Source organism: Mixophyes fleayi, chromosome 1 (assembly GCF_038048845.1).
Source record: "Mixophyes fleayi isolate aMixFle1 chromosome 1, aMixFle1.hap1, whole genome shotgun sequence".
In the NCBI taxonomy this organism is placed as follows: domain Eukaryota; kingdom Metazoa; phylum Chordata; class Amphibia; order Anura; family Limnodynastidae; genus Mixophyes; species Mixophyes fleayi.
In genome coordinates this window covers 336,347,707-336,371,790 of record NC_134402.1, presented here as the reverse complement: position 1 = coordinate 336,371,790, position 24,084 = coordinate 336,347,707, and the positions used below count along the sequence as shown (strand labels likewise).

The 24,084-nt window shown below is 39.3% G+C and overlaps 2 protein-coding genes across 5 annotated transcripts; one reads left to right on the top strand and one right to left on the bottom strand.

Moving 5' to 3' along the window:
• The first annotated feature begins 937 nt into the window (after positions 1-937).
• Positions 938-6,033, top strand: PIK3IP1 (phosphoinositide-3-kinase interacting protein 1). Its single transcript, XM_075215191.1, has 4 exons — positions 938-1,402; positions 2,903-3,094; positions 4,955-5,033; positions 5,152-6,033. Exons 1-4 carry the CDS (start codon positions 1,342-1,344, stop codon positions 5,354-5,356), a joined length of 537 nt encoding a protein of 178 aa, XP_075071292.1. The 5' UTR covers positions 938-1,341; the 3' UTR covers positions 5,357-6,033.
• LIMK2 (LIM domain kinase 2) lies at positions 5,965-23,352 on the bottom strand. 4 transcript variants are annotated; one of them, XM_075215170.1, is made up of 16 exons: positions 23,248-23,352; positions 17,872-17,935; positions 16,441-16,537; positions 15,403-15,512; positions 14,568-14,732; positions 14,176-14,266; positions 13,888-14,051; positions 13,138-13,312; positions 12,971-13,057; positions 10,409-10,537; positions 10,228-10,284; positions 10,084-10,149; positions 9,760-9,934; positions 9,337-9,392; positions 7,784-7,941; positions 5,965-7,626 (listed from the first exon to the last, which is right to left on the bottom strand). In XM_075215170.1, the coding sequence occupies exons 1-16, from the start codon at positions 23,270-23,272 to the stop codon at positions 7,464-7,466; spliced, it is 1,782 nt and encodes a 593-aa protein (XP_075071271.1). In that variant the 5' UTR covers positions 23,273-23,352; the 3' UTR covers positions 5,965-7,463. The 4 variants fall into 4 exon arrangements, with proteins under 4 accessions (XP_075071271.1, XP_075071267.1, XP_075071276.1 ...); XM_075215166.1 differs by having other exon boundaries at positions 23,203-23,335; XM_075215175.1 differs by lacking the exon at positions 23,248-23,352 and adding an exon at positions 23,156-23,216.
• Between the last annotated feature and the right edge of the window lie 732 nt (positions 23,353-24,084).

Here is a 24,084-nt window from a genome sequence, read left to right as displayed (position 1 = left end):
GAATACAACATACAAGTGAATGTGTTACAGTAGTTTTTTTTTATTAGCAATGCCCATGTTTTAGATGTACAGTGATTGGAAATTGCCTGGCCAGACACAGATTTTTAGTAAGTACAGAAAACACACCCAAAGCTTGTGCCAACAACACATCTATAGTTTGGATAAGAGAAGGGAACAGGGAACATTATAGAAATTAGAAACATTCATATATATCAAGGGTTTGAACAAGTTACATACAAGAGTGAACATTCTTCAAAAGAAGAGAAGTATTAGAACACGAGGACATGCACTGAAACTGGAGGGAAGTTGGTTCAGAGGAAATTTTAGGGAAAAGTACTTAACAGAAAGGGTAGTAGATAAGTAGAATAGCCTCCCATCAGAGGTGGTAGAGGCTAATACAGTACAGCAATTTAAACTTGCTTGGGGTAGACATAACGGATCAAATAGGGTTTGAGGTTACCATACGTTAATAAAACAATGGGTAGACTGAATGGGTCAAGTGGTTCTTATCTGCTATCAAATTCTGTTTTATCTATGGTGCAATTGTGTTTGGTTTTCAGTAGCAATCTGCACCAAAATAAAGCATTTCCTCAGATGCTTGTTCTAAGCTAATTCTGAAAAAATACAGCAATACAAAACTCTCCTCAATCCCTACAAACTTTGCATCATATCTCGATGACATCTATGACAGTCACCTATGCATCTGATTAATACATGTTGGCATGAGAGGATTCTATGGAGGAACAAATGACAGAATATACAGCAGTACGGGTAGCGGATGTGGATAAGCCTTGAGCTAGTGCACACAGAGCATGCACACAAATCCTGTCCAAACCGGCTCCCACTGACTGCTGGCAGTATCTGTAGCTGTGCCAAGAGCCGCCTCACCCCCGGTGCCCAGAACAAGCTGTCTCCTGCAATAAGCATGTGTACGCTACTGTGATATAGAATACATACTAAGGAACTTTATCACTAAGCTATTTAAATACAGTGTAAATAAGACACCCATATGGGGTAATCGTGCACCACATGTTCATGCATTAGAGTCTCTGACCCGAACTATCTACTAGACAGACAAGATGTCTGAAAGGAGCGGGCATTGGTAACACATCCTGATGTATGTAAGACAGGTTACATACATGACGGACCACATACCACACGTGTTATGTTATTAACCCTCCCACTGCCTAATACAATCCCTGCAGTGCAGACGTATCCGGCTGTCAGAGCCTCCCTGTGTGATGTGAGGAGGAGGAGGAGGAGCTGGAGCACAGGAGAAAAACAACCCTGGACAGCAGTACTGGTACATACAGTACACAGAGCCAGATACACTGCAAGGACATGATGCATCTGCAACTCCTAGTCCTGCTCCTGGGTCACCAGCTGGTCTGCGGAACATCAGGTACATTATGGTTATTCACATGACTGATGTACTGACGTTATTCATGCAGCATCAGAGTTTTAATTCAAGGCTGCATAGAGCTGGGGTGGATTCTGTTCCATGCAGTACTGTGATTACGTTATGCTTCTTTATGTGCTACGTTCTATGATTATATATATATACATATATATACATATACATACTGTATCTTCTTTGCATTATGCTACAAAACTGTTGGTAACTATACAACTGCGTACATGTTGCACAAATGTGAATTCTATTAATTACACATACGTCCGATTTACTTGCACACTGCACAAGTCACCTGTTTACAACATTAAAACATTCTTTTCAGCATGGTACCTTGGTCACATGACCTTGTTTTTCTCTAAGAGTTGGAGGGTGGAGAGAAGATATTTCCCTCCACCCATATTTAGACTTGAGAAGTGATTGGAAGTTCCTGTCTCTGAGCTGGTTTTTCACTTTCTATTGGATGATAAGTTGAATCATACGTCTCTACTTCTTAAAACAAAGGGGGTTTAAATGACATATGACACTCCTGACCACATATTTCCTGTACCCATGTACACACTTGGAAGTTAACCCATGTAAACTGTTTTATAGATTTCTGTCCTCACCAATGCGTTTTTCATCATTAAAAAGTATTTCTACACAATAATATTAAATGTTTAGTTTGCTAATGGAGTAAAACTGTTCCCAATTATATATATATATATATATATATATATATATATATATATATCTAATTAAAGCAAGAGGTCCTACAACAAGCAGCATACTTAACACCACTATAGCAGTAAAGCACAGAGCCTTCTCATGATAAGGAATTGTAGTGGAGTGAGACCCTTCATAGGGCAAAACTACAAGGTAATTTTGGTTGCTGTCTATGTGCACATTGGATCGGTTTCTAATGAAGAGCAAACACTAGTTTGTGACATGTGCAACAGAAAATATATATAAATATTTTTACCAATTTAGGCTCATGAAATTATGCTCTGACTCAATTGCAGATTTACCAGCAATGACATTGGGGTAAAATAATTACTGCTGTAACTTCATGTACAACAGAGGCCATTGGTGCATGGGGGAGAAGCAGATTGCAGAAACTTCAGCGCATCAGAGATTGGACTTGTCCATTCATGTCATAATGTAATACAGGCCTGGCCAACCTGTGGCTCTCCAGGTGTTGTGAAACTACAAGTCCCAGCATTCTTTGTCAGCAGATAGCTCGCTGACAGCTGGCAAGGTATGCTGGGATTTGTAGTTTGACACAACCTGGAGAGCCACCTGTAGGCCAGGCCTGGTGTCATAGATAGTTTTAAAATGTGTAATGTGGATAGAAATAGACTAGCGAATGTCGTTAACCCACCTGGAGAGCGGTCATAGTCACAAAGCTTATTGTATAATTAGGTAAACACTGTCCTGCATAAGCTTTTAATCTTTATAACATTTAAAATGTCTTATTTAATTAGGTCTTAACAATGTCAGTTCTTCTTACAGCTCCTACAAATGATCATGCAACACCAGAGCAAACTGTAACACTGCAGCCTTCCCAGATGCCAGAGGAAGGGACACCGCTGTACAAAGAGGCAGTCCAGCCTGAAAAGAAGGACAACGTGGCACAGCCTGTGATCAGCATCAGTGAGAGGGTCCAGGCCAACCCCCGTGGCAAGAAGGATCTGGGGACATTAGGTGAGGCAGTAACATTTAATTAAATCACTATTCTGCTCAAAACCAACTGGATATGGAACATTGACTGGGTGCAGTATAACAGGATTAATTAAGATTTAATTGTTAACAAACATAATGAGATCCATCTTGTTGACTACTTAAGTGAAAGTTGCAGCACTGTGGATATGTTATGTATACCTGCTACTATCAGACGTGAGCAGTGCTTACATAAAGTAAACGTATTGAAAGCAACTTTCAAAAAATGTGAGAATTGACACACAAAGTATTTATGTATTTACTTCACAATCTATAGCTCTACTGACATATGTAATGAGCTCTGGAATGCTGGTCCATCAAGCTGGTGAACCACAGTTACCAGGCAAGATTCTGTGTAGACACAGACATCTACTATGGTTCTTTTTTTAGTTCAGTGTGAAGACAGAATACAATGTAAGCAAACATCTCTGAAAGTCATGACTGCATTGGGATCATTGACACGAGTGGCAGTGTAATCAGCAGGTCAGTGAAAACCTTCTAGAACATTATGCACACACAATTTATCAGCATTTTAGAGCAACCTGTGGTTTATACTACCACTTGTGTGATCCAGAGATGTACAGAAACTGGGATCATGATACAAATGCCTGCATGATTCCAGAGCAGCTTGCTCATGTCGCGTTCAGTCTGCAACACAGGTTAAGCAAATTCTGACTGTCTACTTGTCTGAGCAAACACTAAAAGTGGAGTTACCTGGAAATCTCTTCGGTAGAAAAATCCTGTTTGTACTAATAACATTGCTATTTGCTATGCTTAGTTAAAAAAAAACACTACTATAAAAAATGCTGAATACAAATGACAATCCTAAAGACATGGCATAATTTCCATTCCTCCTTTTATAGAATGTCCCTAATGTGATTTTTGTTGTAGCTCTAACAATATTATTGAAGCAGTATTAACATTACATAGTGCACTTCGAGTTGCGTGTGACAGAATTGCACAGACGAGGTTGTTGAAGTGATGTACAGAAAACTAGATACCGGGTGTCACCTATTCTGCCCAAATCAGATCAGATTGCATTATGATTGTAATTGGCAGGCCAGAGCATGATGCAACCAATAATCAATTTCCTCAAACTGGGTGAAGAAGCATATCTGCCAGATCAGTCATTAAAAAGTGGACATAAAATACACATCTGGCATGGATCCATTACAATGAATACAGGTGCATAGTATTAACTGCAAGCAGAATGCATCTGAGCTAATTACAATACAACAATAACAATGCTGAATGAGAACCAATATAGAGCAATGTCACAGCATTGAAAAAAGAAGCTCAGGGTGTGGTTTAGGCTTTTATGTGGAGAAAGTTACAACAGGTATTGTATGGCGCATAAAGAACTGAAGCATCCAAGGCAAAGATTGCTTATGGGTATTCTAAATAGTTCCTTGTAACCTACACTCCAAAAGAGGTTAATGTAATAAAATGGTAACACAGCAACATATCTATTGCATGGTGTGTCAACATCATCATTTTAATATTCATACTGCTGATTGTATGTTTTGGATGTGGAGTATTGTGTAATGTACTTTCCTACTTTAGTCCTGTACTCAGTCCACTGATGTAAATATATTACATGTCAGTACACCCTCAATTCCCTACTGTGTGATGACAGCTGCTAGGACAGTCAATCAACATAGACTTATGTAGGCAAGCCTTGCTAACTGTACCATGGAGACAGTTGGCAAGTTATAGCATCCTTGGAAGACAGATTAGATATACTCCGTAATAAAGGAGTTTATTGTGAAGCTGCACCATAGCTTAAAAGTTGGTTCTGTACCTGTTTTGTTGAGCTACAGTAATTGTTCTCAATTGATATCACAGGTTATGTCCTGGGAATCTTGATGGTGGTGGTAATCATAGCCATCGGAAGCGGTATTGTGGTGGGATACATGTACAAAAGGTTAGTGTGCCTTTTTTTTTTTTCTATTCAACCCCATTTTAATACTTCTGTCATATGATTTTGTATTATGTTCTTTGTGAGCTATGCCTCTAACTATATCATATCATTTGTTTTTTAGGGGCAGAGACCTAAAGAGGCAGCATGATCAGCAAGTTGAGGAGAGGCGACTTCAGAGGATAAATTTACCATTGTCTGCCTTCTTAAACCCTACGTGTGATATTGTAGACGAGAATACAATTGAGGTACCATCTAATCACACCCCAAACACCGTCCAGGAGGGTGTTGTCCCCTTAATAAGCAGTGCAGGCACGCCAGGGGCATGAAGAGATGTATAACCCCTTGTGGACATATGTTGATCCTCGATTTGGAAATTATGGCGATGACCTACATTTCATCCTTCTGTGGCTGTGGCCCAGTGAACTGTGGCAGGAGAATTTTATTCATTAACCAGACATTTCTCTTCTGGGAGGAAAAGGGACATGGATTTTTACATATCTCGTAAAGATTCAGATAAGGTGTAAGATTATACGGCCAGTCTTGTGCTTCGGAGGCCAAGAATTGGTAATGCTGATCAAGCCCTCGAACGTTTTTTTTCATGAGTTATTGGGGGTTGTTTGTACAATTTAACTGTTGCAACTTGGCTGCCTGTGGTAGCTTCTGTTTTGTTTTGTACTTTCATGTTTCATGGACAGGAAAATGTATGTGTTCTGCTTATTGATAAGAAATGTGCACATTGAAAAAACAGACATTTCAGTTCCACCGAATGATTTCACCTGTCTGTGAACAGCTAAGCTCTGGGTGGTAACTCTCGCAGTACCGTTTTCTTCCAATAGAGTTACCAGCTAATGCTTATTATGTTGGCTGAGACAAGTATCCATGCTGTTGTAAGTGTGCTGTTGATAATTTTAATGGACAAAGACAAATGCACAAATTGTAAGAAAACTTGTTTATTGACCTTTTTTGTACATAAAGCATCAGGCAGTGCCTGACAATCAAACCAGTCTTTTGTAAATCCAGTGGAGAGTGCCTCAGATATTCAGCAAGGTAGTGTACAGTGATGCCACTAGGAAGCTGGCTCATAATGCAGAAAGCTCAGCTGCTGGTGGTTTAATGCTGGCTTGAAGAACAATCAAAAGTAATCCTCATACTTTTATAGTAATCCTTCCCAAAACTAGCAGAATGCCAGGGGTCTGATGTCTGATCTTCTCACCCTCACCGCTATAAGCATTTTATAAACATCACTAATTCTCCACCAGTGGCAAAGAATGGCCTGTTGGGGAGGCCTCAGAATTGAAAAAGGGGAGGTTTTTTGGAAATGTCAAGCTCACCACTCTGCTAGTTGGGGAGGAAAGGTTTGCTTTAAAAATATTAAAATGAGTGGAGCTCTTGCTGAGCGAAACAGTCATTGCGCAATTACTGTTGATCTACAACTCCTAGTACTCTATGCCAGCCCAATGTAGTTGTATAGTTCAGGAACAGGTGGAGAATCTGAGGTTGTTTAATCCTGGCTTTGAGCAAATCGTATAGAGTTAAGATGAAAGTTGGATTTGTTACATAATACCTTCAGTGCCAAACATACTATTTTCTAGGGCACAAGGCCAGCATACTCCATCACTTAGGTATCTCAACCCAATATTTTAAATGAATATTTGTAAAAAGAACTGCGGTTCATGCCTAGCTGCCAGCAATAGTTGGAAAGATAGACTGTAGTGAAACCAAATATTGGCATGAATCAAGCAACTTCCTATAACATTAGGGGAAGCACCATAACATAAGTTATCACAAGAGTATACACATGTTGAGGAAAGGAAAAGTGCAATCCAAAATACACAAATCTCAGATTTTAAATTCCAGTTTTTATATAAAAATGTAGCAACTACCCCCAGTGGGGTTACAAGTGTTACCCATAAGAGTGGTCATTAGTCACCCTAGTTCCCAATAAATTGATTCAAAGCTTCTGACTTGAATAAATATGTAACAAACTTCTACCTTCTGATACTTTACAGTATGGAACGAGAAGATTGATTCAAGTGTGTTTTTTTGGTAACTGTAAGTAACAGTGAAAGTGCTCCTAACACTGGGTGTTAAGAGCAGGAATGGACATGAAGTGATACTATATTCCAAGATCTGCAGTGGTTCTTAAAGAAAAAAAAAAAAATACAGTTTGAAGTATCTTGGAAAACACCCTGAGATATCCCTTTTCTTTTCAGGATTCTAGAAATGTGTGCAGCTAGTTTCTAAACTTGGGCCCTACATTTCACATTTTTGACCTTTTGTAGAATGCTTGCCATGAAACATTTTAACATCGACCACAACAAAAACAAAGTCCGAAAATGTAACACTTTCACGTGTGAGCATAAGCTGTGCTTGCAGAGATGAATTTGTGGACACGTGGTTAACGTGCCACATTTATTTTTCCCATCTCAGAGATCAAAGATTTGTTCCATGCTCTGAATGGTGTTCTCGTGTCAGATCATATTGCAGTATCAGGTTGTGTTCCATGAACTCTAGTTCAGAAGGCAGAGGGATCGCCAGCTCCCCCAGAAACAGAGACAGGGCTGTAAGTGTATCCTGTAGATATAGGAAATCTGGCCTACGGAATCAAGAAGAAACGTAGCGTTAGACAAAGGAGTACAGCAGCCTCAATGTCTGGAAGGAGAGATCAAAAGAGGAAAGTTTCTCTAACAGATGATCTCTTTATAAAAGGAACACACTATAATGACTGAAGAGGTTAATACATGAGAGATTACCTCTGGTCAGGTTCCACTTGGCAGCAGGATGTTGCAAGGGGGTAAAATCCTGGAGGACAATCCTTTAGAACAAACTTCTCCCAGAACAGTCGGACATTCAGGCCATAATCGATGGTACGTGGCAGGCAATCAGGATCAGCGTACACCTGTCCAATAATCTGAAAAGGACAAGGACATGTATAACAGTCCTTTGACTTTAATGAACCTTAATTTCCGAGTGCACTGAAAACAGTGAAAAATGCCTTCATTTTGCACACATATGGGCCACCTACTGAACTTTAAGGTGCATACCTACTCTCAGCTCTCAACTAGAAGTGCATGCAGGATTCTCAGAAGTGGAAGGGGCGTACTGTGGAAAAGTGTAAAGGTCACATAAAAAGTCCAACCTCCTGCCTTTTTAAAACAGCTTTCAGTAAATGAAACCTTTATAGTTTTCCAATATTTCTGCTTGCCTCTTTTACAGGCGACACTGGAATTGAGTTTATTAGATCTCAATTTTATGAAGTGTTTTTTATTTTTCGCCCAACATTGACTACAGAGCAACTAATAGATTGCATCTCCAACAAAGTGCGACTGGAAGGTGCACAATGACTCATTAAAATTGTGTAGAATGTAAATGGTTGTGCATCGCTTCTCCACTTCTTTATTTTAATAATTGTCCTTTGCAAAAACATTAAATATCAAATTTTGCACTGCTCTGCGCGCCCATTCGGTACATGGCAAGTAATGCCTAAGCCCCTCCTGTTGTCTTGTGCCTTAAACAGTTTGTGCTTTGTAAAGGAGGCTCTCTGTGTTTACCATGCCTTCCCCTCCATTTCAGTGCATCTTCCCTTTACCTGGGATTAACGGAGATCTGCATACAGGCAAAAGTGCTCTAATTGCACTAACCTGAGACACAGTGGAGAAGAAAGTTGGAGAGGGAGTGATTTATCAGAGCAGAAAACAAACAAAACAAAAAACTAGAGATAGTAATGGAAGTTTTTCGAATGGCTGAGCCCGGAGGCGGACCTAGCGAGTTGTAAGCCCAGGTGCAAAAATTTGCATTCGGCCCCGGGCCCCACTCCCCTCACACACACAAAAACTATATAGTATCTTTTTGTTTTATTTACTTCAAATGTCAAGTATAATAAACATAAATATAACACATGTGCCCCATCTGCCTCCATTCATTTACTTGGCCTACTTTCTTCTCTTTACGCTTGTGGCTCCTCTCTGATAATGCCGGATGTAATGACGTCACACCAGACATGCAGGGAGGAGGATGCCGAATCCCGGGTGACGCTGAATTGGAATTTTTTTTTTTTTTTTTTAAAAAAAACCAAACAAACAGGAAGCCGACGGTGACCCCCGATGGCGTGCATCGGCTTGCACCTCCGGTTGTTCTGCCCCTGGCTGAACTAGTCCCCCAACTTTGGTGGGGGTTATTATGTATTCTTAACTCCATTATAGAAAGCCTATTGGAAATGTAAAATAAATGGTTACCGTGTCTCAAGATGTTAGTTTTGTTACAGGCCTACAAATGGTGCCAGAGCCATAAATAGTGGTCTTCTTACCTCACATAGAACAATCCCGAATGAAAATACATCCACCTTCTCGTCGTATTGTTTACCTGTTAGAATAGGAGACAGCATGACCCATATATTCCTATTCCAAACCCTGCCCTCATTTTGTATTCCACAATATCCTAATAAAGGAGTCAACCTATATTAATATGTTATGATTCATGTTTGGTTATTTTTAATATACCATGAGATGTACCAGTGCACTGGTTAATGTTTTTTTATTTTTTTGCTGTTTATAATACAGTTTTTTACATCTTTATTTTTGTCTTTATCATTTTTTCTTTCATTTCATCCCTACTCTATTCCTCCTACCACTTAGGTCATACTCTGCGCCAGTGTTTTTTTGTGTATATCCTAATAAAGGAGTTAACTCTTCTCCCCAATGATCTTGAATACCCTTAATAATACTATTACCATTTAACATTTCTGGTGCCATCCAGTAGGGATTGCCCACTACTGTGTAACGTTTCCGGCGGTCCGGCTTGCGTAGTGTTCTCTTTTTTGTGGGTGGACGTTCTGGTGCGGGTTTTGGTTTCTCTTCTACAATGAGTCTGGAAAGTCCAAAGTCTGCGACCACCACTGTACCATCCTGTAAGGGATGAAAGACAGCAGAGAAGAACAGCATACAAATACTGAAGGCATAGACTTGCTACAGGGTCACAGAGAAAAAAGAGGGGTAATATCAGGTACAGGACAGGGTGATGGAAGAACAACCAATGAATGAAGCAAGAGCATTACCAGCTTGATAAGACAGTTGTGTGAGTTGAGATCTCTGTGGATGATGCTCATGGAGTGAAGATATGCCTAAAGAGGAAAGAAATACAAATAAATGACACTAGCTAGAGCTCATTATAGCTCTTTAACAGATGAGAATTAACTTACCATGCCACATGAAATGTCTTTAGAAAATGATACCTTCTGTTGCCACGGACACTGGTCCTATTACAAGTAAGGTGTGATGGTAGTATTAGCCTTTAGATTTATAAGTTGCAGTTTTTATAATAAACACTTGCTTGATTCTTACACCATATAATCTAATCCCCAAAGTCTCCTTATGCCTCACCCCTCTCAGGAAATCCTTCAGGGTTCCACATTCTATGTACTCGGTCAACAGATTTAGTCTACGATCCTTATATAGAACCCCAATAAAACGCAGCACATTGGGATGATCCAGAGAACGCATGACCTTTACCTGCAAGAAAGCAAATACAGAAAAATAAGGATATGCAATACTTTAAAACAATATATGGTTGTTGCCAGGTATAGTTATACAAAAATAATTACATTTAAATGTACAAAATGTTAAAAAGAAAATACAGCCCTTCCCCCGGCGGACTCCTTACGAGCTCTCACTTTTTTTTGAATGGCTATTATCTGCTCTCCAAAGGAATGATCTCCTCTATAATTGGTTGAATGAGACTACTTCTGACTCCCAGAGCCACCATGAGCGGGAATGGGAAAGGTACCTGGGCCTGACCCCTCCCCTCAAGATGAGTCCTATTGGGAAGAGGTCAGAGAGGGGCTTTTCATTAGCTCCATCTCAAAGCAAATGAAAGAAACAGCATACAAAGTGTATTACAGGTGGTACTACACCCCTGACAGACTCTCCAAAATGTTCCCCACCTCTACTCCGAGCTGCTGGTCAAACTGTGGCCAGAGGGGTACAACACTCCTTCATATCGGGTGGTCCTGCCCACACATAGTTCCCTTCTGGGATACAGTCCTGTCGGTCCTCAACTCAGTTTGCTAACCAAGGGATCCACTGACTTTCCTCATCTCCCGCCATATGCCTGATGAGAGCTCCCCCTCTAATAAACTGATATCTCACATGCTCGTGGCTGCTAAATCTTTAATAGCAGACCACTGGAAAATCCCAAATCCCCCTACTCTATTGGCCCTTAAAACCTATGTGTGGTATATCGCAGGCATGGAATCCATTACTTACTACCTACACGACAAACTACACAAGTTCGTCCTCGTTTGGGCCCCCTGGTACCTTCAGGAGAGCCGGAACTCTCTGACCGCATCCGCCCTGTCTAATGTTTCGTGAATCCTCGTCCCGCTCACAAAATGAGCCATAAGCCGCCTCAGGTTTCTCTGGCCTGGACGTTCTCCATCTAGTTCCCAAAGAACAAAATATGCTCTGTTCGGTTGTATGCTTGTTTTTTCCCTGTTTATGATGATGTCTTATATCGACTAATGTTTATCATTGTTCTGTAGTGTCATCAGGGGCGGGTTGGCAAGTTTCAGCCCGGGGAGCGCACAGGCGTGCAAATTAGTATTCTGTTTTGCACATAAGTTAAATACTGACTGTTTTTTCATGTAGCACACAAATATCAACTTTAAATTTCAGTGTACAAATAAGCCATCAAGTATTTGTGTGCTACATGAAAAAACAGTCAGTATTTAACTTATGTGCAAAACAGAACAACTAATTTGCACCCCTTGCATTGTAACATGGTTTTGTCCAGGAGACAAAAATAAGAATCCTCATCATTCAAGATTCTTAATGAATCAGGCCCAGTGACATGAATATGATTAAGCATAATAATGCCTCTCATTAATGGTCATGAGCTAGCAATAGCAGCATGGGGTGGCAGAGGATTCAGCTAAAGACCAGACAACAATGCTGTACGAGGGAGGTAGACATGAGCCATAAGGAGGAGGAGAGGACTCTGCTTCTGTGAGAACTACATACTACAGATTTGAAAAAGGGTATATTCATTCAATATAAAATAAGGATAGCACATACAACTTTTAAATGTCAGAGTATCAACAAAAGACTACACAGCAAGCTTCAAAATCTATTCTAGAAGCTTTACAGCAAAACACTGTTTTTGAAGTTTATATGTGTCTAGTAGACACATATATAAAGCACATATCAGGGTGGAAACTGTTAGATTATTTGCTACAATAGCAGGTAAATAATTTGCTGAACAACAAAATGTTGGCAATAAATAGTAATTTGTGCAATTTTCACCCTGCCCCCAGCATACTGTACAACCCCACAACACATTAGGTAATTTAGCATAGATGTGGGGTGGGGGTTGGAGAGGGGCAAAAGAGGCAGGTTTGAGAGTGAGGAGCAGGTTAGGGGAGAATCAGTGGAGCAAAATATGGGTGGGGAAGGGAACTCGGGATGATGGTAGGAGAGACTAGAAATTGGGAATAGGACGAGAGAGTTCTTGCTTAACTAGAGGAAGGTCTGAAGTGGAGTGATGAGTCTGGGTGTTTGGCGTAGTATCTAGAGGTGGGGATGTGTTAGGATGTGCTCAATTTTCAATGGATGCCATGACCTGGATACATACTCATTTAATATTCTATTTATGTGGATTTTCATGGCTAGCTGCATGCCTTACCAGCTAACAACTTACCATTACCACTCTCCAGGGTCACACCTACCCGGGTAGCAGTAAGTGGAGAACAACTATCCAATCAGATACAAACTTCACTGGGACATTTTATTAATTTTGTTTGCTATCTCCATTCCTCCAGGTCACTAAACGACTCTAAATTCTGGCAGTTCTATCAAACACATTTGTAGAATATTTAAAACAAAATCACAATAAAGAAATTACAAACATAAAGCCAAATAATGTACTATTATATTTAAGAAGCAATATACCTCTGTCAGGAATGTTTTCTGTGTCTGCTCATCAAATTGTATTAATTCTTTCATAACCATTACTTTGCCTGTGGCTCTGTGGGTGACCTGTAAGCACAAAGGTTGCAGTATATGACACAGGCGGCTCAAGGATGTCGAACAAGAGTAACTTCTCTAGAAACACACACCTTGATGGCTCGGCCAAAAAAACCCTTTCCCAGCTCTTCACCATGAAGTAGTTCACATGGGCGGAAGATCTGCTGAGCACCACCTACTGCACAGCGGAGGGACTCTGAGCGAGACACGGAGCGAGGGTCTTTAGGAGAACAGGGTCCAGGGGAACGGCTGTTACTGTTACTGCGTCTGAATGTAGAGTAGAACAGAAAAGAGAATAAGACATGATAAAGTGGGTTAGGTATAAAATGTCGACAATGAACATGTTGACATTCATGTTTTTTACTGTATTGCCGGTTTAAATCTAACCCTTTATGTACACACTGACTGTTGACTTTGTAACCTGTCAACATTCAGAATGTCAACATATGCACTGTAAAGTAGGTGAGGTATTACAAGTAGCAGAAGACATGACTACTGAACTGCTTTAAGAGACACAAAACTACATTTCATTACTGTGAAAGACAGCTTAAAGCTCGTGTTCAAACAGCACACTGAAGACAAATTATACTCAGTGGTAAGAAGTTGTGATATGTAGCACGTACGTGGTAATGGGACAGAATGGGAAAGTATGAGTGAGACTGGAGTAAGCAGCAGTATAATAAAGGTAATACTAAGAGGAATAGAACATAGAATTACTGGTATTATGAGCAAGGGAAGGGAAACGTTGGTGGAAAAGTTTTCAATAGCAGAGAGTAATTTAGAAAAATAGTTGGTAATATGAGCAGGGAAATAGAGCAATTGAAGTGCAAGTGAAATCTGACCGAATGGAACTACGCCGGGTATTGCTGTCGGAGATGCCCTTTCCCTCACGTGGGTGCAAGGAAGGAGATTTCAGGGGAGCTCTATTCACAGGGGAGGTCAGTGGGGGGTTGTGCTCTACCAGAAGCTGCAGGGTCCGGTCTGTGCAGCAAAGCAAATTATCAGCCTGAGGGAAGGGTGAAGGAAGGGGATAATAAGACAGCATATTAGTCAATGTTGCCCAAACCACCATTTAAACACATTTGCTTTCATCTGCTCCCCACTCTTAACAGGACAAGGTAAGTGCTGACCTCGCTTGGAGGCATTGTACTGACAGGAGAGCCATTAATTTCCAAGATGCGGTCTCCTGGGTACAGCAAGTTCTGAGCCTCATGCGTCACCCTTAAAGACATCAAATAAAAAGTAAAGGGTTATTTCATTCTTTTATTAACTTTTGTTATATTTAGTATTAAGACTATTTTTTTGCCATTTATACAAATATCATCATTTGTGTAGGCTACATAAAGTCACAATTATTAAATACATGACAGAAAAGGCGTAGTGGCAGACATTTAAGGATGAAATGCAGAAATCATTACATCCATTACCATCAGTAATGCAATCACCACTAGTCTGACTGAATAGTGAAATACCCCTCCCCCACCAAAAATATAAGAAAGGCATAGAAGAAATCCAAACTCACTGTGTGACCTGCATGTCCTCCACTGAAACAGAGAAGCCCCTATTAACTCCTGCTTGAGGAGGCAGGCGTAGAAGGGTGAGCATGTGGGGGTGCTGTTCTTGAGCAGACTCATTGCAAAGACCCTCAAACTGCGGTCGCAGGAGAAGCAGCTTGTGACATGGACCACTATGAAGGTAAGTAATACGGAAGAATATCATACAACCAACAAAACGTGGCTCACTTTTGATGTAAGAACATGTGGAGGTGTACCTGCATACATATGCAGTCAAACCATAAGGCAATATCCCAATTACTGTGCAGGCTTAGATAAAAGCTATAAGCTGCTCCTGTACAAAATATATTGCTGACTGTGGCAAAATGAACTATTACATTAAAATATTTAGCATTTAATGTAACGCTTTCAGACACTATAGTGCAAGTAATTTTTCTTACCTCCTGATCGCTTTTTAGTACATACTATGCTTGGTAAAATCTCAGGGGTAATAAAAAGGGCATATATAGTTTCCACTAAAATTATATCTATATCTATATATCCCTATCTACATATCTCTATATATCTATATATATCGTATATACTCGAGTATAAGCCGACCCAAATATAAGCAGAGGACCACAGAAAACTGGGGAAACTTTTTGACTCGAGTATAAGCTGAGGGGGGGCTTTTTCAACATAAAAAATGTGCTGAAAAACTCGGCTTATAAGCGAGTATATATGGTATATCAATTTGGGGACACACAATTTAAAGATTGTTACTTGTATTACTGTGGCTACACAATATGCTATATTAGGCAAAGGCAATTCTTTAGAAAGGTCTATGTACATTTCAGTTCTTACCAGAATAGCGCTGTGCTCTGCACCAAACTGAACGACTCCCCCTCCTCGATCAAAGTTCTGCAGCCAGAGCATGAGAAACATTCAGGGTGGAACTTGTACTGGGAAACCACCTGAAAGAAAGAGCAGCTATTAACAGGAGAAAAGACTATTCCCAGAGTAAGTCCCCGAGATATATATTAGCCTGTATCAATAGGCCATATAGGAACAATCATTGGTAGACATCAATTCATTAAGGCACACAAATCGAATGTATTGTGTTTTTAAAAAAAAATAAAATGGAATTTGGGCATACCCACATCTGTTTACGACTACAAGTGGATCTGAGAAAACAAATGATGAATGTGGGTCTAGGTATGCTTAGAATTCACAGCAATTGCCATATTGAGACAGACAATACATTACGTACAATACATATGTCTAAATGCCAGCAGAACGCATGTTCTACCCTGCATACGTGATCATCATCAGATACGATAAAAAAACATGTACCTGAGAGATGCCCAAATCTTGAATCGGACGCTGCTGCATGCACTCGAGCTTGACATGCCCTTACTGTACTTTTACTACGTGCATACTCTCCTTCCCCTCCCCGTTCAACCCATGAAATCATAGGCTGTAGTAAGGGTCCTTTGCACTCAAAGAAATTGCATACACTTGCACTCAGGAGTATGGCATACACAGAGCAATAGAACACCAAATAAGGCACATATTAGCATTTATGTTCTTTAATGAATCTTCAGGTTAAGAAATACTACTTCTTAGAGAGAATAAAGAGTACACTTCTGCAGTACTACATTTGGTGAACAGAGGTTTAATTAATACGACTGCCACTCCCCAAATGGTCAAAGTGGTTAGTTGACCCTCTGAATAAACGAATAAGCATTAAGTGCACGTCAGCAAATATAGACCTTGAAGAGACTAAAGTGAGAATTTTCATTAAGAACAACCGAGTAAGACTACTACAGCAACAAAGAAGTAATAAAGCCACTAATTTCATGTACAATGGAAATGAAGATAGTATGTGGTTGCAGGGTTTACCATGGCTGGTCCCGTCAGACGCAATTTGCAGCTCACACACTGTTCAGGTTCTGAAGTCCAGGGCTCCACAGGTGAGAGTCCAGTTGAGTCAGACTTTCTATAACAGAAATAAAAAAATGTTTTTTCTCAAAGACACTTAACCCGCACTGCAAACATGGTTCATAGAGCTCTATGAAGTGCTGCATCGATTGTTCCTAAATTTACCCTTAATGTGTGCTGTTAATATGTCCTTCCTACGGATCAATAGATGCTGGCTAAGAGCGAATGTACTACCGGCACATGACAGCACTCGTATCTATGGGCCCTTCACAACTGCAAATAATTAGTAACTGGACTTGTGGGAGAGGGGGCGGAGCATCACCCGAGTTTTGAGGACTTTTCCATTCAATTAGTTCTATAGGCTTTTGATGTGCTCTTCATGCATTTTTGCTGCTCAATTTCCTTCCACTGAATTAAATTGAATCCTGCTCCACGGAACAAAATGATATCGCTGATGCACAATTCAAAGACGTCACACCATCTTCATATAAGTAATTTACTTGTCTATTTATACCGTTTTTCTAGTCACTATCTCTTGTTCAGACCCTGAGGAAAGTTATGCAATGTAACTGAAACATCAAATTTATTAAAAAACGAACACCGATTCATTATATATAAGCGGGGAGTTGAGTTACGCCTCCCAACATATACAAATATTTTACAATTTATTTAGCCCATCTAAAGATAAGTAGTGCCTGGAGCACTCTTTCCTTATATAAGATAAGTATATGTGGTGTGCTGACTTCCTGCATATTTAGGATCTCTCTGTTGCCTATAGCAACCAATCAGATTCTAGCTGTTATTTTGTAGCATCTACTGCTTAAATTATTACCAGAATCTGATTGGTTGCTATAGGCAACATCTCCACCTTCTCAAACCCGCAGTTTAGTAAATATATCCCAAGGTGTCCTTTCAACCTTTGTCTCCAATATGCGTGGAAACTATTCAACTATCCTCTACATTTTCTGGCTTTACACTGCACACGCACACAGCCTCAATCTAAAATAAGTCATGCCCACTATTTTTCATGTTGATTATTTTTCAGCTGCCTGTACATTATCTGCTCACCTCAAAAATTTACAGCTAAATTCATTTGAAACATTTAGGGGGGTATTCAATTGTTTGTTTTAACGCGCTAAAACAAAAAAAAAACGAGCGCTCGAAAAAAACTTCATATTATACGGTAATTTTGCGCGCGTAAACAGTTAATACGGTACTTACTCGCTGCCAGCGGGCTGAATTTCAGCTCGCTGCTCAGGGAGCTGCGAGATGAAATTTAGCGAGTAATTACCGTATTAACGGTAATATTTTTAGAGCACTCGTTTTTTTTTGTTTTAGCGCGTTAAAACAAACAATTGAATACCCCCTTAGAGTCTGAAAACACACACTTACTGTGAGTCACTTTCCTCCATCTGGGCATTCTGAGAGATTGCACTGCTATCAACAAGCGTCTTATCTGAAACAGAAAGCACAAATGTCTGTCACTTAATATGTATAAACTGCTAGGGATTAAAGGGACACAAACGCCTTTCTTCTCTCTATTTGTGTTGTATGCAGGAAAGTAAATGTGAACTTGTTTGATCACTTATGAACACCTACTCTCCTCCCCATGTTTCTCCCCTCTAAACAAGTGTTCGACAAGAAAGGAAAGCACTTGTATCTAAAGTTACGAAGGGGAGTGGTGCAGTGGGAACAACATACATACATACATACATATATATATATATATTTATTGGAGAGGATCTTGTCTGAAAAGACAAGTATACTCGTGCTTTAAATTTTTTTTGTTCTTTTTTGTTTTCTTTTAAAGGGGTTAGTTAGTGCACCTTTAATGAATCTGTAGACGACCAGGTAGCCTATTTCCCTTTCTGTTTGTTTACATGAAATAACACTGGTATGTTGAAGTATATTTTCTCTTCAGTTATTATTATTGTTTGTGTGAATTGTCTTTATTATCTCATAGTTTACAGTTCTGTGCAATACATGGGTGCTTTATAAATAATGGATAATACTAAAGGATGAAGAAAGTGAAAATATCTCAACTATTTTGACAAAGATGCAATGTTACAACTGTTCTAGTAGCACAGAACAATCTGAGAGGAATAGATAAGCAGTAATTTCAGGGTTTTAGAAGACAAACTATGAAATGAAGGCAATAGCCATACCCTGTGTTGCTTGATATGTGTGTTCATGGCTGTTATCTATAAATTAAAGAACAAATTACCCTTTACCTGGTCTATGGTTCTTGTTTAGTAAATCTGCTTATGTATACCTATATTTAATATTTGTTTCAATATGAAACATTTCCATTTACGTTCTCCACTATATTGCTTGTTGATAACATTTACAAATAAATGCATCATTGCTGCTAGTCAAAAAAATTGGTTATAAAGTTTTACGAAAAGCAGAAATAGATAAAAACCTTCTATTATGAAAGTGGGGCTCTCACAAACACACAACTTTACAATTAAACAGATATCTGGACAATCAGCCCATAATAATAATAATAATACATTATTATTATTGCTATCTGTAATTTCATCTATATTCATTATTTTATATGCCTGCATGCATTTAGCCATCTGGGAAGGTATAAATATTCATGAGTATTAATGAGTGTTGTCAGTCCTCACATTGCTTCAGAGAAGCATCCTGTGATGTCATCAAGCTGCCAGCTTTCAGTACATTGGTGGTTTATGAACACCTGAGCTCTGCTGCAGTAACTTGTGCACATGGCAACAGCTAACTTAAATATTGTCTAAAGTATTTATGACACAGAGGAGAGGCACAGTTTTATAGCTGGATTTCCTCAACATTAATACCTTTATAACATTGCAATTCAGTTTTTGCTTTGGCTATACTAATAATGCTGAGATGTCTTAATACTACATGGCAGTTGTCTATGTACAGAAAAAAGGTGGCTTTTCAATCTTGCAGCCACAGACATACATATTCTGAAATGTAAATGATGTAGATGTGTGCCTTCTGTAGAAAGATATTACACCTCTAACTGCTGCATGGTCACCTGTGGAGATAAAATTATATGAAACCTGTTTGCCCTTTGAAACAGAACAGGCACATCATGAAATTTTGCAAAATGTGTGTTTGTGAGCTTAACGAAAACCCCTTGTTTCAATAAAAAGGTTATTTTTTTATTTGCACTACATATGTCATGCATGTTTCTTGGCACCCTTGTAAAACAATCTCTCAAGCTATTTACAGTAAATGTGAAGCACCATACTCTGAAAGTAATACAAACTGATCCAATTTCAGGTGCAGAAACAACTTCTCTTCAAAGGTGAAGTCCAACCTTGGACATACGTTTGTAGCAGCAATGTGGCCATCAATCCCTTAGGCAACTGTCATTATCTTAGAATTGCTGGTGTACCCCTTACAGTCACAAAATGTGCTAAGAAATATTCACTATGAGTCAGATAGGCATATGAGTGGAAACAAGACTGACTACATGGCTTTAATTCATTGACTTACCTACCTTGCTTATTTCAAAACAAAGCTATCAATGGGGTGTCCAGTCTCGGATAACACCCCTACCCAATGTAGTAAATAAGGATGGTCCCATCCTCCAAGACCCTTCTATAACCTGAACCCTGGAGCTGCATTGCACTGTGAGCTCAAGAAAACTAAATCCATCCAATCATACTCAATCGAGCGAAATTGAAACTTTCTATTCAGCTCTATTAAAGACTGGATGGATTAAATATTCCTGTGCTGTGAGCTGCAGTGTGACACAGCTCCGGATTCAGACAATACAATAGGAACCACCCTATTTGCGACACTGAAGAGGGCGGGCTGTCCAAAACTGGACATCCCCTTTAAAGAGGAATGCCATAATAGTTTTTTTTTTTCTTTAAGTCTTCCAATTAATGACAAAATGACTTGCAAATCATTGTTATTTTTCTTATGTTACAAAAGGAATAGAAACTACATTTAACAAATTCTTGACAACACTGAGGATTAACTGCTCCAATGTTCTCATATGACAGGTTGAGAATACATTTTAAAACTACATGTAAAAATATCATAGAGCTGTTCTGGTGGAATAACACAGGGCTGATCACTTGTCTGCGATGCATTGCTCAAAGATTTTTACTTTAAAAGTCAGACAAGCATTCTCTTTGTCTGCATGGTAAACTGGTCAATGAGGTATTCATTCGAGTCTATAGGTCAGGGCCAGGCTGGAATTAAAGAACAAAAAAGGCAATCCTAGCAAGCAAAGCACACAAGTTTACACATGCATATGAGATCAAAGCCAAACAAGTTTTTAGGTGCATGTGTTTCAAATGTAAACGGAACACTGAAATAATGCTACTATGGCTTAATGAGAAAATATTTCAAGAATGTAGAGAACCAGACTAGACTCCCTTCTAAATATGATAATTAAATAGAACATGTCCAGATCACTGTATTTTTGTAGCAGATAGTGGTTGGCCGCAGACCTTCCCACTATTATTGTGTGACAAATTCCAGAGTAGTTCCCCGAGGGCTGCTGGAGACAATATTTCATTAGAACTGTACAGAGCATACAGAGTGTACTATGGGACCTCCCCCTTATTAATAAATTAAAAACTGCTAACAAGTACAGTTTTATGTGCCAGCTAACCCTGCTCCATAGTTTTACCAAAATATACAGAAATATAAAGAGAAGACAAATGATATGTAGAAATGTAATCTAAGTTGTATCTTACTAGCAACCAATAGAGCAGAAAAAATATTACTGCAGCATACATCTAAACTGACAGTTTATTTACTAATCCAATTCAACCCCTGTGAGTACGTTTCCTATATTAAATATATACATAATTTACTGCAGGAATTATTGCAACATATATATTTACAAACATTCATAAATAATTAGTTTTGATGAAAAAGTGGCTACTACTGTTGACCTGTCTTGTTTACCTAATGGTCGCATGTAGTGATTAGCTTGCGATAGAAGATTCTCTTCATAGAAAGTGTGATGTTACCTGGGGCTCTTTACTGACCATGCAGCTGCGCTCAACTTAAATGGTGAATTAGACTATGTATGACCTACTCCAACAACTGCATTCAGAACATTATGAAGAGTAATAGCTTCCTTTTCACTCGGGTTATATCTAGTTCAAGCTTGGCCAACCTATAGTTCTCCAGATGTTGTGAAACTACCAGACCCAGCATGCTTTGCCAGTAGATAGCTGCAGGTTGGCAAGGCCAGATCTTCTTGATTTGCCTGGACTAGAAAAAGGGTGCGGCTGTATGTTGAGGTGTAGATTACAGGTAAATTGAATTTTATCACATGACCTTGCACACTATGGAAAAACAGGCTTCAAGTAAAAACCAGAACTTTTGTCCCAGCTCAACTTGCTTGGGTTTCCCCTATATTTATTATAGGGCACACCCAGCACAAAGTGTGTCTTGCTTGTACTTGAATGAGATGCACCACCCCTGCTGTCAACCATTAAATGTTATTTATCAGTAACAACATATTTTGCTGTATCTATATCCTTTTGTATATTGGCATTACCGATGACTACCTATTTTAAACTAACTTTTGTTGGATAAACAGATCAGGCTGTCAACCATCTTGTGGGAGTATCTGAAAGCATTTGGGGTGGGGCAAGAATATTTATTTTGCTTCTCAGTCTGTGCAGTTTTGAAAATGTAAAAGAAACTTTCAACTCCAGAGTTCTCTATGTACTACCAGCAGCCATTGCAGTGGTTTCAGGAAGGTGAGAATAGAATGTCTGTCTTCTTATACTCACTGCAGTTAGAGAAATGCAGCAGTCAATGTATGTTGTGAATCATAGGTAACCGGAAGGGGAAAAGAGGGTGTAATTTGTTAACACAGATCTGTATCTCTACATTTTTACTGTATGCTATAAACTGATATACATTTTTTTGGCACAGAAAGAGTTTTGACATTCTAGTCACAGCCAACAGAAAAATATTGACTACAGTCTAAGACCTCACACATATGAATGTTAATTAAGCATTTACATCATTCTCAAAGCCTATTTGATGGCAATGGTCCAAAACATGGGGCAAGAGAATGACTTATACGCAGTTTCTAATAAGCGTCCGCTTTGTATTCACTTTGACATTGCATGTTCAGAGGTGTTATTGCACATTAAATTACTCATTGTTCCAGCCAAGCTGCTAATATTCCTCCATATCCTGCCCTGCACTGATTAGGCCAAAGTGAATCCCTGCAGGAGGATGGTCTGTGTAAACACAAAGCTGCGTCATGCTCTGAAAGCCCAGGGTTTACATACAAATGCCATTTTCCAGAAGTCCATTCTTTGGGATAGTCTCAGTTTTGTTACTTTGTTCTAGTGAAATGTAATGCAACGGAAGCATGGTGTCTGATACAGACTTATGGTACAACACTCCCCTCATCTGACTGAAAACAAAGTGATCTAACAGACTTTCTTATACACTGGGAGAACAGGAACTCCCAGCTATGATCATTCAACTGTTCTGAAGCCTCACAGCTAGTATAAATACAGGATATACAATGTATGCATTATACCTGAATGAGCATGTATTTAATATTCTAGGAACACACAGTAATAAGCAATGCAGACATGAAAGCAGAATAGGTGGCGATAGATATATATATATATATATATATATATATATATATATATATATATATAATGTATATACTGCAGTAAGTTACTTTATGTAAGACAATAAGTTCCTCTGAGCCCCCTGACACATCCCTACCGGCCTCTCCGGTCCTCCCGGGCCGCTCCCGCCTCATACACTCACCGTCAGTGAGATCATCCGGTGACATCACCGTATGGGTACCAGTGAGGATCAATCCGTACCTGTCGCACGGACACCTCCCTTTCGCACCATATCTAGGCCCCGCCCACTTTAGGAACTATTCAATAGTCTCTGCCCACGTAGGGCGTCACTTCTATGACTGTGTAAATCAGCTCTAGTCCCAGTACAAGCCATATGTAATACACACATGTGCTGCCACAACTGTACCTGTCTGTACTGCAGCAAATACCATATGTTATATAGATATCTTCAATTCTTTTATAATCTGTGTGGCGTTATTAGAGATTATTTAGCCTTTGTAGACCTTCTGGTGCAGATCATTCCCTGTGGTTGCAAGGATTTCATAGTCCAAAACATACTGGTGCGATAATTGGATTCAGACTTACCTGGACCCTAGTGTGTGTTTGTGTGGAAGGGAAATGAATTGTAAATAAATGACAGTAATAGAGAAATATACTGTATTTTTTTTATTCTAGATGCAACATAGTAATTAGGAATTTGCCAATACATGTATATATAGGGACAGTCCAAAGTTTTAAAAAGTCCCTGCAAATTGATGAACGTGTCCCTATTTTTCAATATTGAACAACTGCACAAATTCCTTTTTCTTTTTTTTACTTCTGATTTGTACATCTTATCTATACTTTTTTTGTGGTCTTTAAAAATGTATATTTTTTGAAGATGCATTTTTAAAATACACTAAGCCATATGCCAAGAAATGGAATGCTGCGAAAGGTGTATTGGTGATGTCTGGGCCATGTAATTTCTTGCCCTCTAAATCTGTGTCCTTTACCCAGCCCTCAACAGAGGATTTCGGCT

What these genes read in the sequence shown, in the direction of transcription:
- PIK3IP1 (XM_075215191.1), top strand. Translation starts at nt 1,342, where the DNA reads ATGATGCATCTGCAACTCCTAGTCCTGCTCCTGGGTCACCAGCTGGTC. An exon ending in GAAGGATCTGGGGACATTAG is followed by an intron (nt 3,095 to 4,954) that starts GTGAGGCAGTAA and finishes TTGATATCACAG; the next exon opens with GTTATGTCCTGGGAATCTTG. An exon ending in GTGGGATACATGTACAAAAG is followed by an intron (nt 5,034 to 5,151) that starts GTTAGTGTGCCT and finishes TTTGTTTTTTAG; the next exon opens with GGGCAGAGACCTAAAGAGGC.
- LIMK2 (XM_075215166.1), bottom strand. Translation starts at nt 23,272, where the DNA reads ATGTCACCGGATGATCTCACTGACGGTGAGTGTATGAGGCGGGAGCGG. An exon ending in GTCTGACGGGACCAGCCATG is followed by an intron (nt 15,513 to 16,440) that starts GTAAACCCTGCA and finishes TCTTTCTTTCAG; the next exon opens with GTGGTTTCCCAGTACAAGTT. An exon ending in CAGAGCACAGCGCTATTCTG is followed by an intron (nt 14,733 to 15,402) that starts GTAAGAACTGAA and finishes TTACCTTCATAG; the next exon opens with TGGTCCATGTCACAAGCTGC.